Source organism: Calypte anna, chromosome 10 (assembly GCF_003957555.1).
Source record: "Calypte anna isolate BGI_N300 chromosome 10, bCalAnn1_v1.p, whole genome shotgun sequence".
Lineage (NCBI taxonomy): Eukaryota > Metazoa > Chordata > Aves > Apodiformes > Trochilidae > Calypte > Calypte anna.
In genome coordinates this window covers 11,084,587-11,098,704 of record NC_044256.1, presented here as the reverse complement: position 1 = coordinate 11,098,704, position 14,118 = coordinate 11,084,587, and the positions used below count along the sequence as shown (strand labels likewise).

Here is a 14,118-nt window from a genome sequence, read left to right as displayed (position 1 = left end):
TTCTAACTGTACTAGTACATGCTGGATTTTTTGTGCCCTCATAATTTTGTTAGCTTTCCTAGCCTTTTTATTGTGAAGAGACTGAGCAATCATTCCCTGCTTTCCTCCTCTGTGATTCTTGGGGGTAATTTCTCACGTAGTCAAAAGAGTTCTACTCTGTTTAGTTATTCCATTGTGGAAGCATGTCTTTTCCAATAATCTGTATCACTATCTCTGTAGTTTCTTCTAGTTCTACTGTATCTTTCTGAAAACAAGGAAAAGCAAACATGCACAGAACATTAAGTTACAGTTCCATCATGAATGCATGCAGTGGCTTCATTACACATTTTTATTTGATCTTTATCAACACTAAATATTAGTTCATTTTATTTTAGTGCTTGGTGCTGAATAAGGAATTGACATTTTTGTAGTCATCTGTTAAAGTCAATGAATCTCATTCCTGAGCAGTAGTGTGTAGCCTGGAGTCCATCGTTCTGTACACAGTTACCATTTTCCTTCTTTTATACTGCTTCATTTACCTGCTTTGAGTTTCAGTTGTGTTCAAACATCAATTCAGGTTGGCAAAGTTACATCAAACAAAGCTCAGCAAAAGGGCAGTTGGCATTTTCATTGGAGACCATTTTTGTTTTATTCTCTTTCTTGCAGAAGGTACACTTAACTACATGCAGTGCACACTCATCTCTTTTAACATGTCAACTAATCAAATCTTTGACAACTGAAAATCAATGTTTGCATAAATATTTGCAACTTACCTTAGTACTGTCATCTCTACTAATAAAGCTACATGTAGTAATTTGGAAGAGATCCCTTACCAGAATTAAAATTCCTTTCCTGGAAGCCATAGCTTCCTAAAATGTGCGGCTAAGTTGAAGAAAGCTTAAAACCATCTGGAAGTGACAATATCTGATGATGTAATTTTCCTGTCATTATGAACAGCTTTTTTCCAAGGAAGGAAAATGTACTTTGAGAATTCACCAGTGGAAATTCTGAAAGCAGTGTTGAAATGAAGCTGACATGTCTTTTGGTGAAACTAATATCTTTTTTGTGTTTAGTTGGCAGCGCTGCTCCCTTTCATACCAAAGAATCTGCCAACAGAAAGTCCTTAACGAAGGGACAGCCATCTATGGGTTGCCTTAATCCTTTGGATTCCACTGCTCCAAAAGTGAAAAGAGGAAAAGAGAGGGAGATTGCAAAACTGAAACGCCCTACAGCACTTAAAAAGGTAAAACATGTCAACCCTGGAGTGTGCTGATCCTCTTACTTCAAAAATAATAACTGATATTTTCATACTTGAGGACTAGTGACCATGAGCATACAGTAAGGGAGTCATGAGCTGCTACTTCAACTTCCTGTTACACTGGTGGTCCTCTCCTTTGGATCCAAGCATGTAACATAGCTTTTATACTCCCATAATAAGTTGAAGGTGATACAAATCTATCTTAATATGGATTGCAAGGATCATTTTAACTATAAGCATCAGGTTATATGGGGAAAAATTATGCAGTTTTTTCCAAGTTGTTTGATCCGAGTTTGTAGTTGTTTGTAGTGCAATGTAGTGTGCTAACTGAAATTTTCCTACCTCTTTTAGAGATGCATATAGAATTTGAAGTAAAAATGTGGTTTTAATTAAGTAAATTTAGAAATAATTGGTTAAATGCACATGCATGCTTTAAGTAGGGATGTACAAAGAGAGCACAAAGTGTAGCAGTCAGATGACAAAATACAAAAAACCCTACCTCTGAAAGTGTGAAAAACTTTTTTTAAAGAAGTGTGAAAGTCACCTGTACTCTTGGATCACATCTCTTGTCAAGATCACTTTATGATACGGGCAGTTACAATGTGTTAAGCTGTGTTTAACCTCGGCTTTGTGTTTAACCTGGGAAGTTTAAAAAAAATAATGAAAAGGCAACTAGCCAATCTTCTGATATATCCATGATCCACTTCAGTTAGAGAAATCCACAGCTACCTTTTCAAAAAAGTTTTCTCAGCTCCTTGTTGTCAAAGCTTATTTATCATAGTAATACCAGTATATCCATGGCTGCTTACCTGCTCTTTTCTTTCTATAAAACAAAGGATTCTAATAATAGTCATGGTACTTTGCAATGGTGACTCGTGTTGCTGCATAGGGTGTTTTTTACAGGGATGAAGGTGAGAAATTGTTAATGAGTGTTATACATCAGAAAGAAGCTGTGAAAGTATTTCACCTGCTGAAAAAACTGTTCATGTAGAAGAGTACTGAGCTATACCATCTGGTATCATAAAGTCTTTGTGATAAAAGAGGAAACAAATTATTTCAGGGTTGTCTATCCTGACGTGAGCAGGAAGGTTCAAAACGATTTGCCTAACTTAATTTTGTGTTTTGTTCTGTAAAATGGATATTTTCTTTTACAGGTATCTATAGTTTTCAGATACTAATACCTGTTGGTTTTGTTCCTAGATTATTTTGAAAGAGAGAGAAGAGAAGAAAGGTCGTTTATCAGTGGACCACAGCATTTTGGGATCTGATGAACAGAAAGAGGTTCATATAAACTTGACTGCTGATCAGTCTCAGGAACTGACCTCTCAAGAAGGTTGGTCTCTCTATCTTGCTAGTCTCCCTTCATTCCCACAGCAGCTGTACTGATCTGCTTATTTTAGTACTTTGACTTTCTCTTTATGCAACACAATTTTTACACAACACAATTTATTGATGTTATCTTCGAGCTTTTTTTAACATTATGAAACACTAGAGGTTAGAACCCACCATTTCTAAGAAAATATCTGTCCCTGAATAACAGAAAGCTCAGTGCAGTTTGGGTTCCAAGAACATAATGTCCAAGTACAGCCTTTTAATTGATATCTTTTAAGCAGGTATTCCCAACACAGACCAGAGTTGATAGTGGTTTTGACAAATGGACAAAATGTGGCCTGTGATCAGCCATGCCACATTGATCACAATGCTTTTTAACCTTGAGCATGCTGAAAGCTTTCCAGGTACAGAAGTTGCAAACTGTAAATAAGGTTTTCAATATAACACGTTCTCAAGGGCAGTGTCTGGACTGTCCATTTGCAGCAACAACTCTAAGCAACTGGGAAATCCAAATAATTTTCAGTGCCTTTCACATGGGAGGGGTGGGGACAGGAAGGTGTCCAGATGTATTGCTTCAGAACATTCCTGCTGAATGGCTGACTTACCTTGACTGAAGAGTGTAGATCTTAAATATACTAGGATTAAGTTAGTTAAATAATAAATATATAAATAGCAAAGAATTACTGAAAGAAGTTGTAACATTTAGGCAGGTTTTCCCTTCTGTTCTGCCCAGTTCTCAAACTAAGGTTTGGATATTTTTTAATTAATATTCATATATTTCTTACTTAACCAACCCATGTTGAGTGTTGGATATGTGTTTATCTTGATTTTCCCTCTCTGAGCTACCTTCCCACAGAAGAATACTTTGTAGTGTTTTCAAAGTATAATTTGAAAAAAGCAGGGGAGAGAAACATGAGAAGTATGATGCTATTTGTTTGTTGGGTTTTTTGTTTGGGTTTTTTTTTATGAAAATGTCTATTTTGTAATGTTTCAAAATTGTCTTTCAGAAACTGGACTAAGTATGCCTAGTGATACTTCACTTTCACCAGCAAGTCAGAATTCTCCATACTGCATGACTCCAGTGTCACAAGGCTCACCTGCTAGTTCTGGAATAGGGAGTCCAATGGCATCTTCTGCAATAACAAAAATTCACAGCAAGAGATTCAGAGAGTAAGAATTTTGCATTATTAATATAAATCCAGGGCTTATACTTCAGTCACCTCATCTTAAGTGCAGATAGGTTTAGTTGATTTAGGAAGAGCTTAATATAATATAAGCAACCCTTTCATCAATAGAAGCTTATGCATATATTTGTTTTTGCTGTAGATGGATTGCTGCATTACAGGTTTGAGTGTTATATACATGCATAAATGTATATAGTGCATGTATACGTGTGCACTTTGGATTTTCTTTTGTTGCTACAACAAATAAGCTTGGATGTATTTTTCTTTTTTTTAAAGGAAAGCTACATGCATGTTGGATGGGAAGAATGCATATAAATGCTCAAAGTACTGTAATAGTCTATCTTATACATTATTGCTTTTTATTAATAATTATAGTGTACCAAATTAAGGAAAATAGTTGCTTATGGCATCTTTTGGACTATTTCTTTGTATTTTTTAATACTCTTTTTGACTGACTTTTTAAGGTAAAGGGTGTTACTGGCAATATAAATCAGTAACAGCATATGGTCTAATTTCAGTATCTTTTTAATAACTATAGCAGTTTAATGACTATTCTGAGGAAGTGAAATTATTTCCATTTGATGAAAGGCTCAGTGAAATAGTATTGATTATATGCTGTACTGATACTCAGTGTTTTTTTTTAATTGGCAGATACTGTAACCAAGTTCTAAGTAAAGAAATAGATGAGTGTGTGACTCTGTTACTGCAAGAGCTTGTCAGCTTCCAGGAACGGATTTATCAAAAGGATCCCATGAGAGCCAAAGCACGGAGGAGACTTGTGATGGGGCTGCGTGAGGTTACCAAGCACATGAAACTCAACAAGATCAAGTGTGTCATCATATCTCCCAACTGTGAAAAAATCCAGTCAAAAGGTATAAATGATAAAATAAGCGATGCACTTAACTGTTTACAGTTTTCTTGTGCTGACTGGAAGCCCTGACTAGATTTACAAGGGTAGAAGCATTTTTTAGTTACTATCCATGATATAACACTTGCAGAATCATTTGTGCAATTGCCACTCCCCACTCATTCTTTTGTACTCTATTCTGGAAGAAACTTATTCCTGAGGGGTGAATAGCTTAAAGAAAAATAGATATTATGATACATAGAATAGACTTCATTTTTATTCCATTGAATCTTTGATGCACCTGGAGTCCTGATCTCTGAATGCTCTTGAGGAGGAATTCCTTAAGAGTGGTATGAATTAGTTAGCCAAGTGACACATTTTTCCATGACCAGAAATGTAAACAGAGGCTTCCTGATGTGTGAGAAGAGAAAACCTGAGAAAAATTCTGGTTGAAGGTGTGTGCAGGACTAACAGAGGATGCAGAATATCACCTCAGTCAATACTCACTGTGCTGAAATGTGTGGCTTCTCATCCTGTAGAACATAGTAGCTGGTGGTGGTGTGTACTGAAGTTTTACTAATTACAGTTAAGATGGGATAGATTTATCTTGCCATAATATGACTAACTGACAAGATACCTCTTCAAAACTTTCTTCAAGGTGGACTAGATGAAGCTCTCTATAATGTAATAGCCATGGCACGGGAACAGGAGATTCCATTTGTCTTTGCTCTTGGACGTAAAGCTCTTGGCCGTTGTGTGAACAAACTGGTTCCTGTTAGTGTAGTGGGCATTTTCAACTACTCAGGTGCTGAGGTGAGTAATTCCATTCACATAAATGTTTGGAGTAAACAGCCTGATGGTTGAGAGTTGATTGTAGTTGATGCTTGTAGCTAAGGATTTGTTTGGCATGGGGAGTCTGCCTAATGAACAGGCATTTGATAATGGCCCTGCTTTATATGAGGGTGTTTCAGTATTTTTGCAGAAGTGAAAGACCACAGTGCACACTTTGGTTGCAACATCTCTGAAGCTTTCAAATAGACTTACATGCCATCTGAAATGCTCTGGAAGGCTCAAGATTGTAAGGAAAACAGGATTCTTAAGTACAAAGTTACATAGAAAAAGAGTGGTGTTTTTATTCTTAAATACAGGGAAGAACTAATTTTTGGTTGAAATAAAGGTGTTTGGTGTTAAACAAGCTTAAGGCTCTATATCTAGTATACCTTTGACTAAAAGGAGTAATTTAAAGTGAAAATTACTAATAAGAGCCACTGACTATAAAAACTGCTTTCATACTTAGGACCTATTTAATAAGCTGGTATCCCTGACTGAGGAGGCCAGAAAAGCATACAGAGATATGGTTGCTGCAATGGAACAGGAACAGGCAGAAGAAGCCCTGAAGAATGTCAAGAAGGCACCTCATCATATGGGTCATTCTCGTAACCCCTCTGCAGCAAGTGCTATCTCATTTTGTAGTGTTATCTCTGAACCCATCTCTGAAGTGAATGAGAAAGAATATGGTGAGTGTGTTAAAAGTTAATTTTCTAACTAAAAGCTAGAATTGTCCAAACGCTGCTTGTTGCAACATATAGCTAAAAATACAACATTTCTTCCTAATTTATGGTCTTCTACAATGTTCAGGCTTAAGGAAAGATAGGTTAGCCTTCAGGTAGTTTTGTAAGTAGTTTGTTATTTTTTTGTTCCCATGAACTGTATATAAAATAATTTTAATTTCTAATCCTCAGAAGTGTTACAGTTACCTAACTCATATCAGTGAAGTCTTCTCCATTTTTATAGAACCAGTGTAGAACTGGTACTGATCACAGAATTGATTGTTGTTGAGGAGGAACTTATGTCAGAGGGTAGGAACTAAATTATTGAAGTCTTTGAAGACAGGATGTGTAGCTTAAATTTTAAAACTTGAGATGGTAATGAAAGATTACAGTATGAGCAATGAGGTAAATTATTGATGTGCTTGCTTAAGCCCAGATGACAGAGGGATTCAAAGGGACAGCTGGCACTGTTCCACAGTTTTCACAGGAAAAGTGCATGTATATCCATCTTTGTTGAGGATACTGCAAAAAACACAAAGTTATTCACAGTTCTTTCTACTGTTTCTCCCTTTGCCGTGTTACACTTTTTGTAATAGAAATTTTTCTAGCAAGTATAGAATAACACTGAGATAAGCTCCTATTGCTATTTAAACACATTTGGAGTGTTAAGGAGAAATAATTTTAGGCAGCAAGAACTAATGTTTCCTACTTAAACTTCTTTTGAAATTTGTAGAAACAAATTGGCGAAATATGGTGGAAACATCTGATGGTTTAGAAACCTCTGAGAATGAGAGAGAATCCTCATGTAAGACAACAGTAGCAGAAAAAGCTGGTAATGGTCAGATTGAAAAAGCCACTCTTAAACAACCACATCTGGCTACAACTGGCACTACCTCAGCAACAAATCATGGAAAATCCACCCCAGGTGACAAAGATGAGGTAAAACCAGATGACAATCTGGAATGGGCCTCACAGCAGAGTACAGAAACAGGATCACTGGATGGCAGCTGCAGAGATCTTCTGAATTCCTCCATGACCAGTACCACCAGTACTCTTGTACCGGGAATGCTAGAAGAGGAGGAGGAAGAAGAGGAAGATGATGATGAGGATTATGCCCATGAACCAATTTCTGTAGAGGTTCAGCTTAATAGCAGAATTGAATCTTGGGTTTCAGAGACCCAGAGAACTATGGAGACTCTACAGCTTGGGAAGACCCTTAGTGGTGCTGAAGATGACAATGCAGAACAAAGTGAGGAGGAAGAAATAGAGACTTGTGACCAGGCTGACCCAGTCACTGATGGTGAGGAATGGACAAACGATAAGCATGCTAGCAGCAGTCAACATAAACCCACCATCTGCAGCTCTTTGAATAAGGAACACCCAGATTCCATCTATATGCCATAAAAATAAGCAGGAACTCAGGAACTTTTTTGAAATAAAAACTAACTGTTGTAAAGGTTGCAGCCATTATTTCATATGCTTCATCTCAACATTTTGCACTGTTAAACATTTGTGTATTTAATTCACAACAATATTTTTGTAGCTGTCTGTTTCTTGTTTGATTTAGAAACTAGCATAGCTTTTAAATCAGTATCTACTTCCCAGAATAAAAAATGTGTGGAAATTTTGTCAGTAAGTATTCATTTGGTATTTTGTAAAAGGAAACATCTTGTATAACTGACCAGTTTTAAGTGAAGTTCTTTGAAGATGTGACTGTTTAGCTCATTTTCAAACAGATAAACTACCATTAAGACTGCCAAATTACCAACACTTTACAGTGATGTGTCTGATATAAACTCAGAACACCAGTATATTTGGCAGTGATTTTCTAGTTCCATCTAGAAATAGAAGTTAAATTTTGGTTCTCTTTAAAGAAAAGCTGGAAAAACTCCGTTTGCAGTCTTAATGAAAAGTAAATAGAGAAATCTGTGTGTGATTCTTATGCTAAGATGCAGCTTTTTAGTTGAGCTCAATGAATGCATCATTATAAAGCTGCTGATGTTTGAGATGGTTACAATAAGCTGTAACAACTTTGATTCCAGAAAAACTTTAAAACCAGAGGGGTTTAATTAATGTTTTGAGGCTTTTTTACAAGGTGGAAATACTGCATTAAAAAAAAAAACAGGAATGAAAACAAGACTTCCCTGTGTTCTTCACAGTCACTGTCTGCCAAACCACACTAAGTGAATCACTAACCATAATCTCTATCCAGGGCTTTTGGTGAACTGATGACTTCCTCTCTGCTCTGTCACTTACCTCAGGAATGCTATTTTGCATATTGTAATCTACATAATATTGCAAAAAGCAAGAATAATCCTTTTAACAGCAGGTGTGAATGATGTGGTGGTTCAATGTATCTACATGTTCATCTGCATGCTCTTATCCTGGCTACCCTTGAGATGAGTTCAGGATGTATCTTAACAATTCTTACTCAAAATGTGACCTTTTTTTGTCTGTTCTCACAGTGGTAGCAGCTTTAGGAGTTGACCTTTTGTATAGAAAAGGAAGTAGTTATTCCAGGAAAAGGGAAGTGCCCTGGAGTATGGGGAGGTGTTTCAGTGGTTCAGAGGTAAAAGAAACAAAATGCTGCCCTCCCTGAAACATACATGTTGCTAGAGAATTGTTCTGAATATTGAAGTGAAACCCATTAACTGATGATGAATTAATTTCAGATTGAAGATGGAGTATGAGTCTAAACCTTCCATGTAAGGAGTCTGTTTTCCATATTTGTCTTAAATTGGCAAGGGATGTACTGATACTGCCAGCAGCAGGAGCTTCACTACAAGAGCAGCCAAAGGATAACTCACAAGAATAACACTTGGATAGCAGATGTATGTTTCTTTTAATTCCACTTTGTTTTCTTGTTCACTTATATCAAAATGCATAAAAACCCTCTGGGTAGACTGAAGAACACAAGAAATGGATAGCTTGGTTAGGCACTTAGTCCACTCTTATTAATATGGGACCAATGCTTATAGTATTAGTGATGCTGGCATTTTAGGTTTCACTGGGAAAATATGACTCCAGGTTTAGAAGTCATCTACCCCTGGGCTTTTTGGATGCTAATGAGAATAATAGAAACTGTGTATTATGTAAATAAAGCTTATAGGTATAGGCCTAGCAAGTGCTATGTAGATAAGCAGTATAGAGCTGCTAGGACAAGTGGCTGTTCTGTCACGTTCTTAGTTCCTTAATGTAATCTTCCTAGATGTTAAACAGGCATTTTATAGGAAAACAAAGACTAAGGAATGAAGCCTCATGAATGTTAAACCTTTTACTGTATGTATGGCAGATTTCTACAGTCTCTGTGTTTCAAGAGTTTTTGCTTTAAGAAATGATAGGTGTTTGAACTGCTGACAAGTAAAACTTGCCCTTGGATGTGTACACATGTGTCTCGATGCCAGCTGAGATCAGTGTGTGCACTGAGGGCAAAACTGCACCAGGACATCAGAAAACAAAGGGGTTTGTAACTTTTCCTTTTGCTTTTTCAGTGCCAGTGATTCAAATAACTTTTGATCTTGAAGTACTAACATCAAAGGCGCATCTTTTTATATGTCTTTTCAGAACTTGGACTGTCATTTTAAAGTTTTCTGACATTTATATCAGAGGTCTTGTAATATTCAGCCCACTATGTAACTGCAATTTTGCTACAAGTTTAATAGAGTTCTCGAAGGTGATAAAGCACTTCTTGTATCTCTCAGTTTGCCAGCAAACAAGGAACTAGTCTCTTTTTTACATGTGGCAGATCACCCCTAGAGGAGCAAAGTGAAAATGTGTGAAGGAAACTGGTTTTAGTGCTTCCTTTTTGATAAGCTGGGAATGAGCAATAACTGTGAGAATGAATTGCAAATCCTTTGGGAGTGATCCATTTGCATCTAAAATTAGGGAAGTTCCTTGCCACTTGGAGCACTTAAAGAGAGTATTTCACTGTGGTAATCTTGATTCTGTTACGTCCAGAATTTAAAAGGAAAGCATACAAATGTTTTACAATACCATGATGTTTTTAAAAAAGGTAGCTGAATTTCTATTTCAGTATAAAAGTATGCAGTTTGTTATACAGGTTGTTACTGTCCCCAAGAAAAGATGTTTCTGTAGTTATAGGTGTATAGGTATTTTTGTTGTGAAAATGATTATTCAGAATACAAATCTACTTTTCGTAAGACATTCTTTATAGAAATTATTTCACCACTTAATTTATCTGGAAAAATCAAAAATAATGTATCTGTGGTAGGGGTAGTAGGGATCTTTAAAACTGATAGGGGTGGCTATGTGTACAAGCTATTTATAGAAATACTTTAAGTATCTCTGTCAAAATAAAAACAACACATGGATCAAAAACTTGTGAAAGGAAAAAATTCTGAGGAACTTTTGTCCTAGTCGGACCAAGTGAAAATGTCTGAATAATGTTAAGGATGTTAACACACACTTAAGAGCATTGGTTCCACAGGCTTAAATTGCTGGCCTGTTTATCTGCTTGAGTTGTGTGCAGGTAGTTGTAGGATTGAAACAGTGACAGAGGGCATTGACCTGTGTTTTAAAAATTAATTCTAGAAAATGTTCAGTAATGCACTTGTTGGTGTTCTGGTAAAGATAAGAGATGTCTCTATGCTCATTTGGGTGGGTGGGAGCTTCCATGATGTGATTTTGTCTGGTTCTTTAACATAAGCTTAAATTTTAATAATGTTACTTTAAATATGTATGTAAAAAAAGTATTATTGTTTGAAAAGCTGCTGTTTGCCGAAACTGTCATTAAGTATTTCCTGTGAAGTTGTGCCAACTAACAAAACTATTGAGTCGATTTCAATGTTAGCCATTTAAAAATCAGACATGATGATTTGTTACTGAAACAAAAACCAGCAGAAGCAAGCCATAGAAACAGGTAATGGGGGGTTGCTACACACCCTGCCACACACCAGGAAATGTGAGAATGTCTAACTCGAGACTTCCATGCCAATGAATGGTAACACTGAAAGTAGAAACCCAGTTGGCACAGCCCACCTTCTAAATGTTCATAAATAGTTCATATATTTTACTTTTAAATAGATTCTAATATGGAAAGCTGTTTAATCTTTAATGTCTTAAAACTATAGTAATATTTAGGTTAAAGCAGTAGAAAAATAATTATGAAATACAATATGAAGGGTTTTGTTCCATTTCTTTTTTTGCTGTATGAAGGATAATTGTTCTGTCTACCATACTTTTTGGAGTAATAACAGCTTTTTTGCACTATGTAAATACTAGTGGGGGATTCTTCCATAACTAATAAAAATGATTGATTGTAGAAATTTATGGCTTCAGTACAGTGATGTATTTATTCACAATGACCTTATCCTGAGTTTCTGTGTTAGCAAGTGCTGCTTTGGCACTACAGAAGGAAAAAAAAGTCTGTCACACCCTCCTTGGCCACAGGGTGGAGAAGCCATGTGGTGACTCCTCACCTCCAGCTGATGGAACCCTGGGTCCCAGCTCAGTGCAGGGAGCTGAGCCCCTCCTGTCCCTGAGACTGAGTGGGCACTGGCAGAGAGGCTGAACAGAGACACAGAACTGGCTGGGGCTTTTTCATGTAGTGGAGTCCAGGTCCCTGTTGTCATGCACTGTCTCAACCATGACCAGAAAATTACTATATAAAATAATCTATCATTTTTCAGAGACCATGGGGCTGAACTAGGTCAGAATATTGAGTGGGAAATACTTGTTTGCTCTTAAGTAACTGTTAATAACCACAGGCATGTCCCAAAACGATTTTTTGCATGCTGCTAATACATGAGAATTTAAGTTGACCTGCCTTTATTGTTATGCTGATGCATGAAGTCACCTTTGGAAAATAACACCAAGTTCTCAGCATGTTGTCCCCTTTCTCCAGTGACTCACTGGTAACTGCTCATGCTTCCGTGGCTCTAGTAACAGTGTCATTAACTGGTTTTGCAACTCCCACGTGTGAGAATATTTGTAGCAATTCAGAAAGGATACGGCTTCATCCTGTAATTTTGAATTTTCTATTTATGTGCCTTAACTTCATGTTTCAATTCTGCTGTTGCAGTTGTCTTCTGTTAAAAGTGCTCTTTAGTTACAAACCTTACTCTGTAGGTGCTGTCACTGGCCATCAAAATCACTCCTCTGTGTTTTGCCCCTGAAAGTATTTTTTAAAGAACAAAAAAGTAGGTGACACTGGGGGACTTCTGCTATGGAAGTGACAAGAAGATTACCCAAGCCATTTAAACTGAATTTTTATCATCTCCATTTCTTAGTTTAAAAAGCACTAACCATTCTGTAGTTCCCTTTAGGAAAGTTCCTTGCTAGGCAGCACTTGATGTTTTGCAGAGCTGCACATACAGGAGAACAACCACAAGAAAAAACATTTGCTCCTACCATGGCACTGAAGTTGTGACAAGCAGAACCAACACTGCCTGAGCTCCTGGACACCAGGTTTGTACTGACAGAGCTGGGAGTTCATCCACAGTGTGCAGAAAGACCCCAGTCTTTGACCCCAGTCAAATGGTACTATTTATGCCACAAAGACTGATCTTTGGATTTGCTTTCAGATTTTTAGGATCACTGTGGATAAAAGTCAAGAATTTGGAAGAAAAAAAAAAAAAAGATATAAATGGTTTTTTGTTTGTTTGATACTGCTTTAAAAAAACCCAACCAAACAAAAAGACCCCAAAACAAACCCTAAATGAGATGATTCATCTGGAGCCTGTTTACCTTTTGGGCTCTTTTCTGAGTTAACAAACAGTACCAAATGCAGAGAACCCTAAGCTGGAATGTGCTTTTTTGGCAACACTTCCAGGCCCCGGGTTCTCTGGTAGCTGTAAAATCAGGGTGAGTTCTCCTGTCAGGCAGATGTGTGTGGGTGTCCATCTGGGGGCTGTCTGAAACAGCACTCTCACAGGGATGTTTTCCGAGGATAGTACTTTAATGAGTAAAGAGGAATTTAGTAAACATGTAAAGCTGGTAACAGACTTGCTCTTGTATAATGGGAAATAGGAGAAGGGACACAGAATCAACTGCTTCCTGCCTGTGTTCACCTTCTCCTGGAGCCCACGGAGGCTGCAGTGGCCTCACACACACACACACACAGCAGAGATCTGGACTTTGTAGGGAAAGATATTGTGTGTCCCCACTAAATTTAAAATACTTTGTGCTTCTGCAATGCTTCATGCCTCTATAGTAGATTCCTCATTTCTTGTAGACCTATAAAGCAATGATAAATATTATCATACTAAACTTGGAGTTTTCGTAAACTAAAAAAAAAAAAAAAGAGCAGTAAAAGCCTCCTGCTGGGTAGCATATTTCAGGAACAATCCTAAACATAGCTGGTGTAGAGCATTAAACCCTTTATAATGCCTTTCAAGCAAGGGAAGGGTATGCTTTGAGATGGATTCTGCACCTGAGAGTATTGGATGTTGGGAAGCTGAAACTGAGAAAGCAAGTGCCCCTTCTCCCACTGACTGTCAAGGAGTGGGTGAGCACTGAAGAGACAGGGATGTTTGGCAAAAAAGCTGTGGGTAGAAAGAACTGGAAGAAGCTCACGCAAAACCTTCCTTGGGGAGTAGAGTTGATTGTAGAGGAATAAAGCAGTTGGAAATATCCCAGTGCAACCATCTCCTTTCTGATTTACTGCAGCTATGTTTAAGGCTTTCAAGAATGGAAGCTGGAGATGCTGAGTGAGGGCAAATCCTTCAGTGGTTCCTTGGATCTCTTCTGTACAGGTGAGCTGCCACTGGGAGAGGTACAACTGTGTTGCAAGATTTCTTCTCAAATATGTTAGTTTATTGCCCTACAAAAATACATCCCGAAGCTGAATTGCAGGTAAGGATGTTCCCTGCCCACCATCACCTGGGTACCAAGCCCTGTGATGCCACTGAACATGACTGCTTCCAATTTCCTTTCAAGCTGACAGTAGCTTTGTGGTGCTGCTGCTGAAACTTGTTTCATGTGGTGGGTAATTCTGCAGCGATGAAGCTT

General features: G+C 37.5%; 1 protein-coding gene across 1 annotated transcript in view; it reads left to right on the top strand.

The window, feature by feature from the left end:
• The window catches only part of SECISBP2L (SECIS binding protein 2 like), a 29,321-nt gene extending 17,890 nt beyond the window's left edge, over positions 1-11,431 (top strand). The window contains exons 12-18 of the mRNA XM_030457066.1: positions 1,053-1,222; positions 2,438-2,570; positions 3,577-3,739; positions 4,405-4,625; positions 5,259-5,413; positions 5,898-6,117; positions 6,884-11,431. Of these exons, the coding sequence (XP_030312926.1) occupies positions 1,053-1,222; positions 2,438-2,570; positions 3,577-3,739; positions 4,405-4,625; positions 5,259-5,413; positions 5,898-6,117; positions 6,884-7,554 (1,733 nt within the window). The 3' untranslated portion in view covers positions 7,555-11,431. The remainder of the gene's footprint in view (positions 1-1,052; positions 1,223-2,437; positions 2,571-3,576; positions 3,740-4,404; positions 4,626-5,258; positions 5,414-5,897; positions 6,118-6,883) is intronic.
• Positions 11,432-14,118: the final 2,687 nt, after the last annotated feature.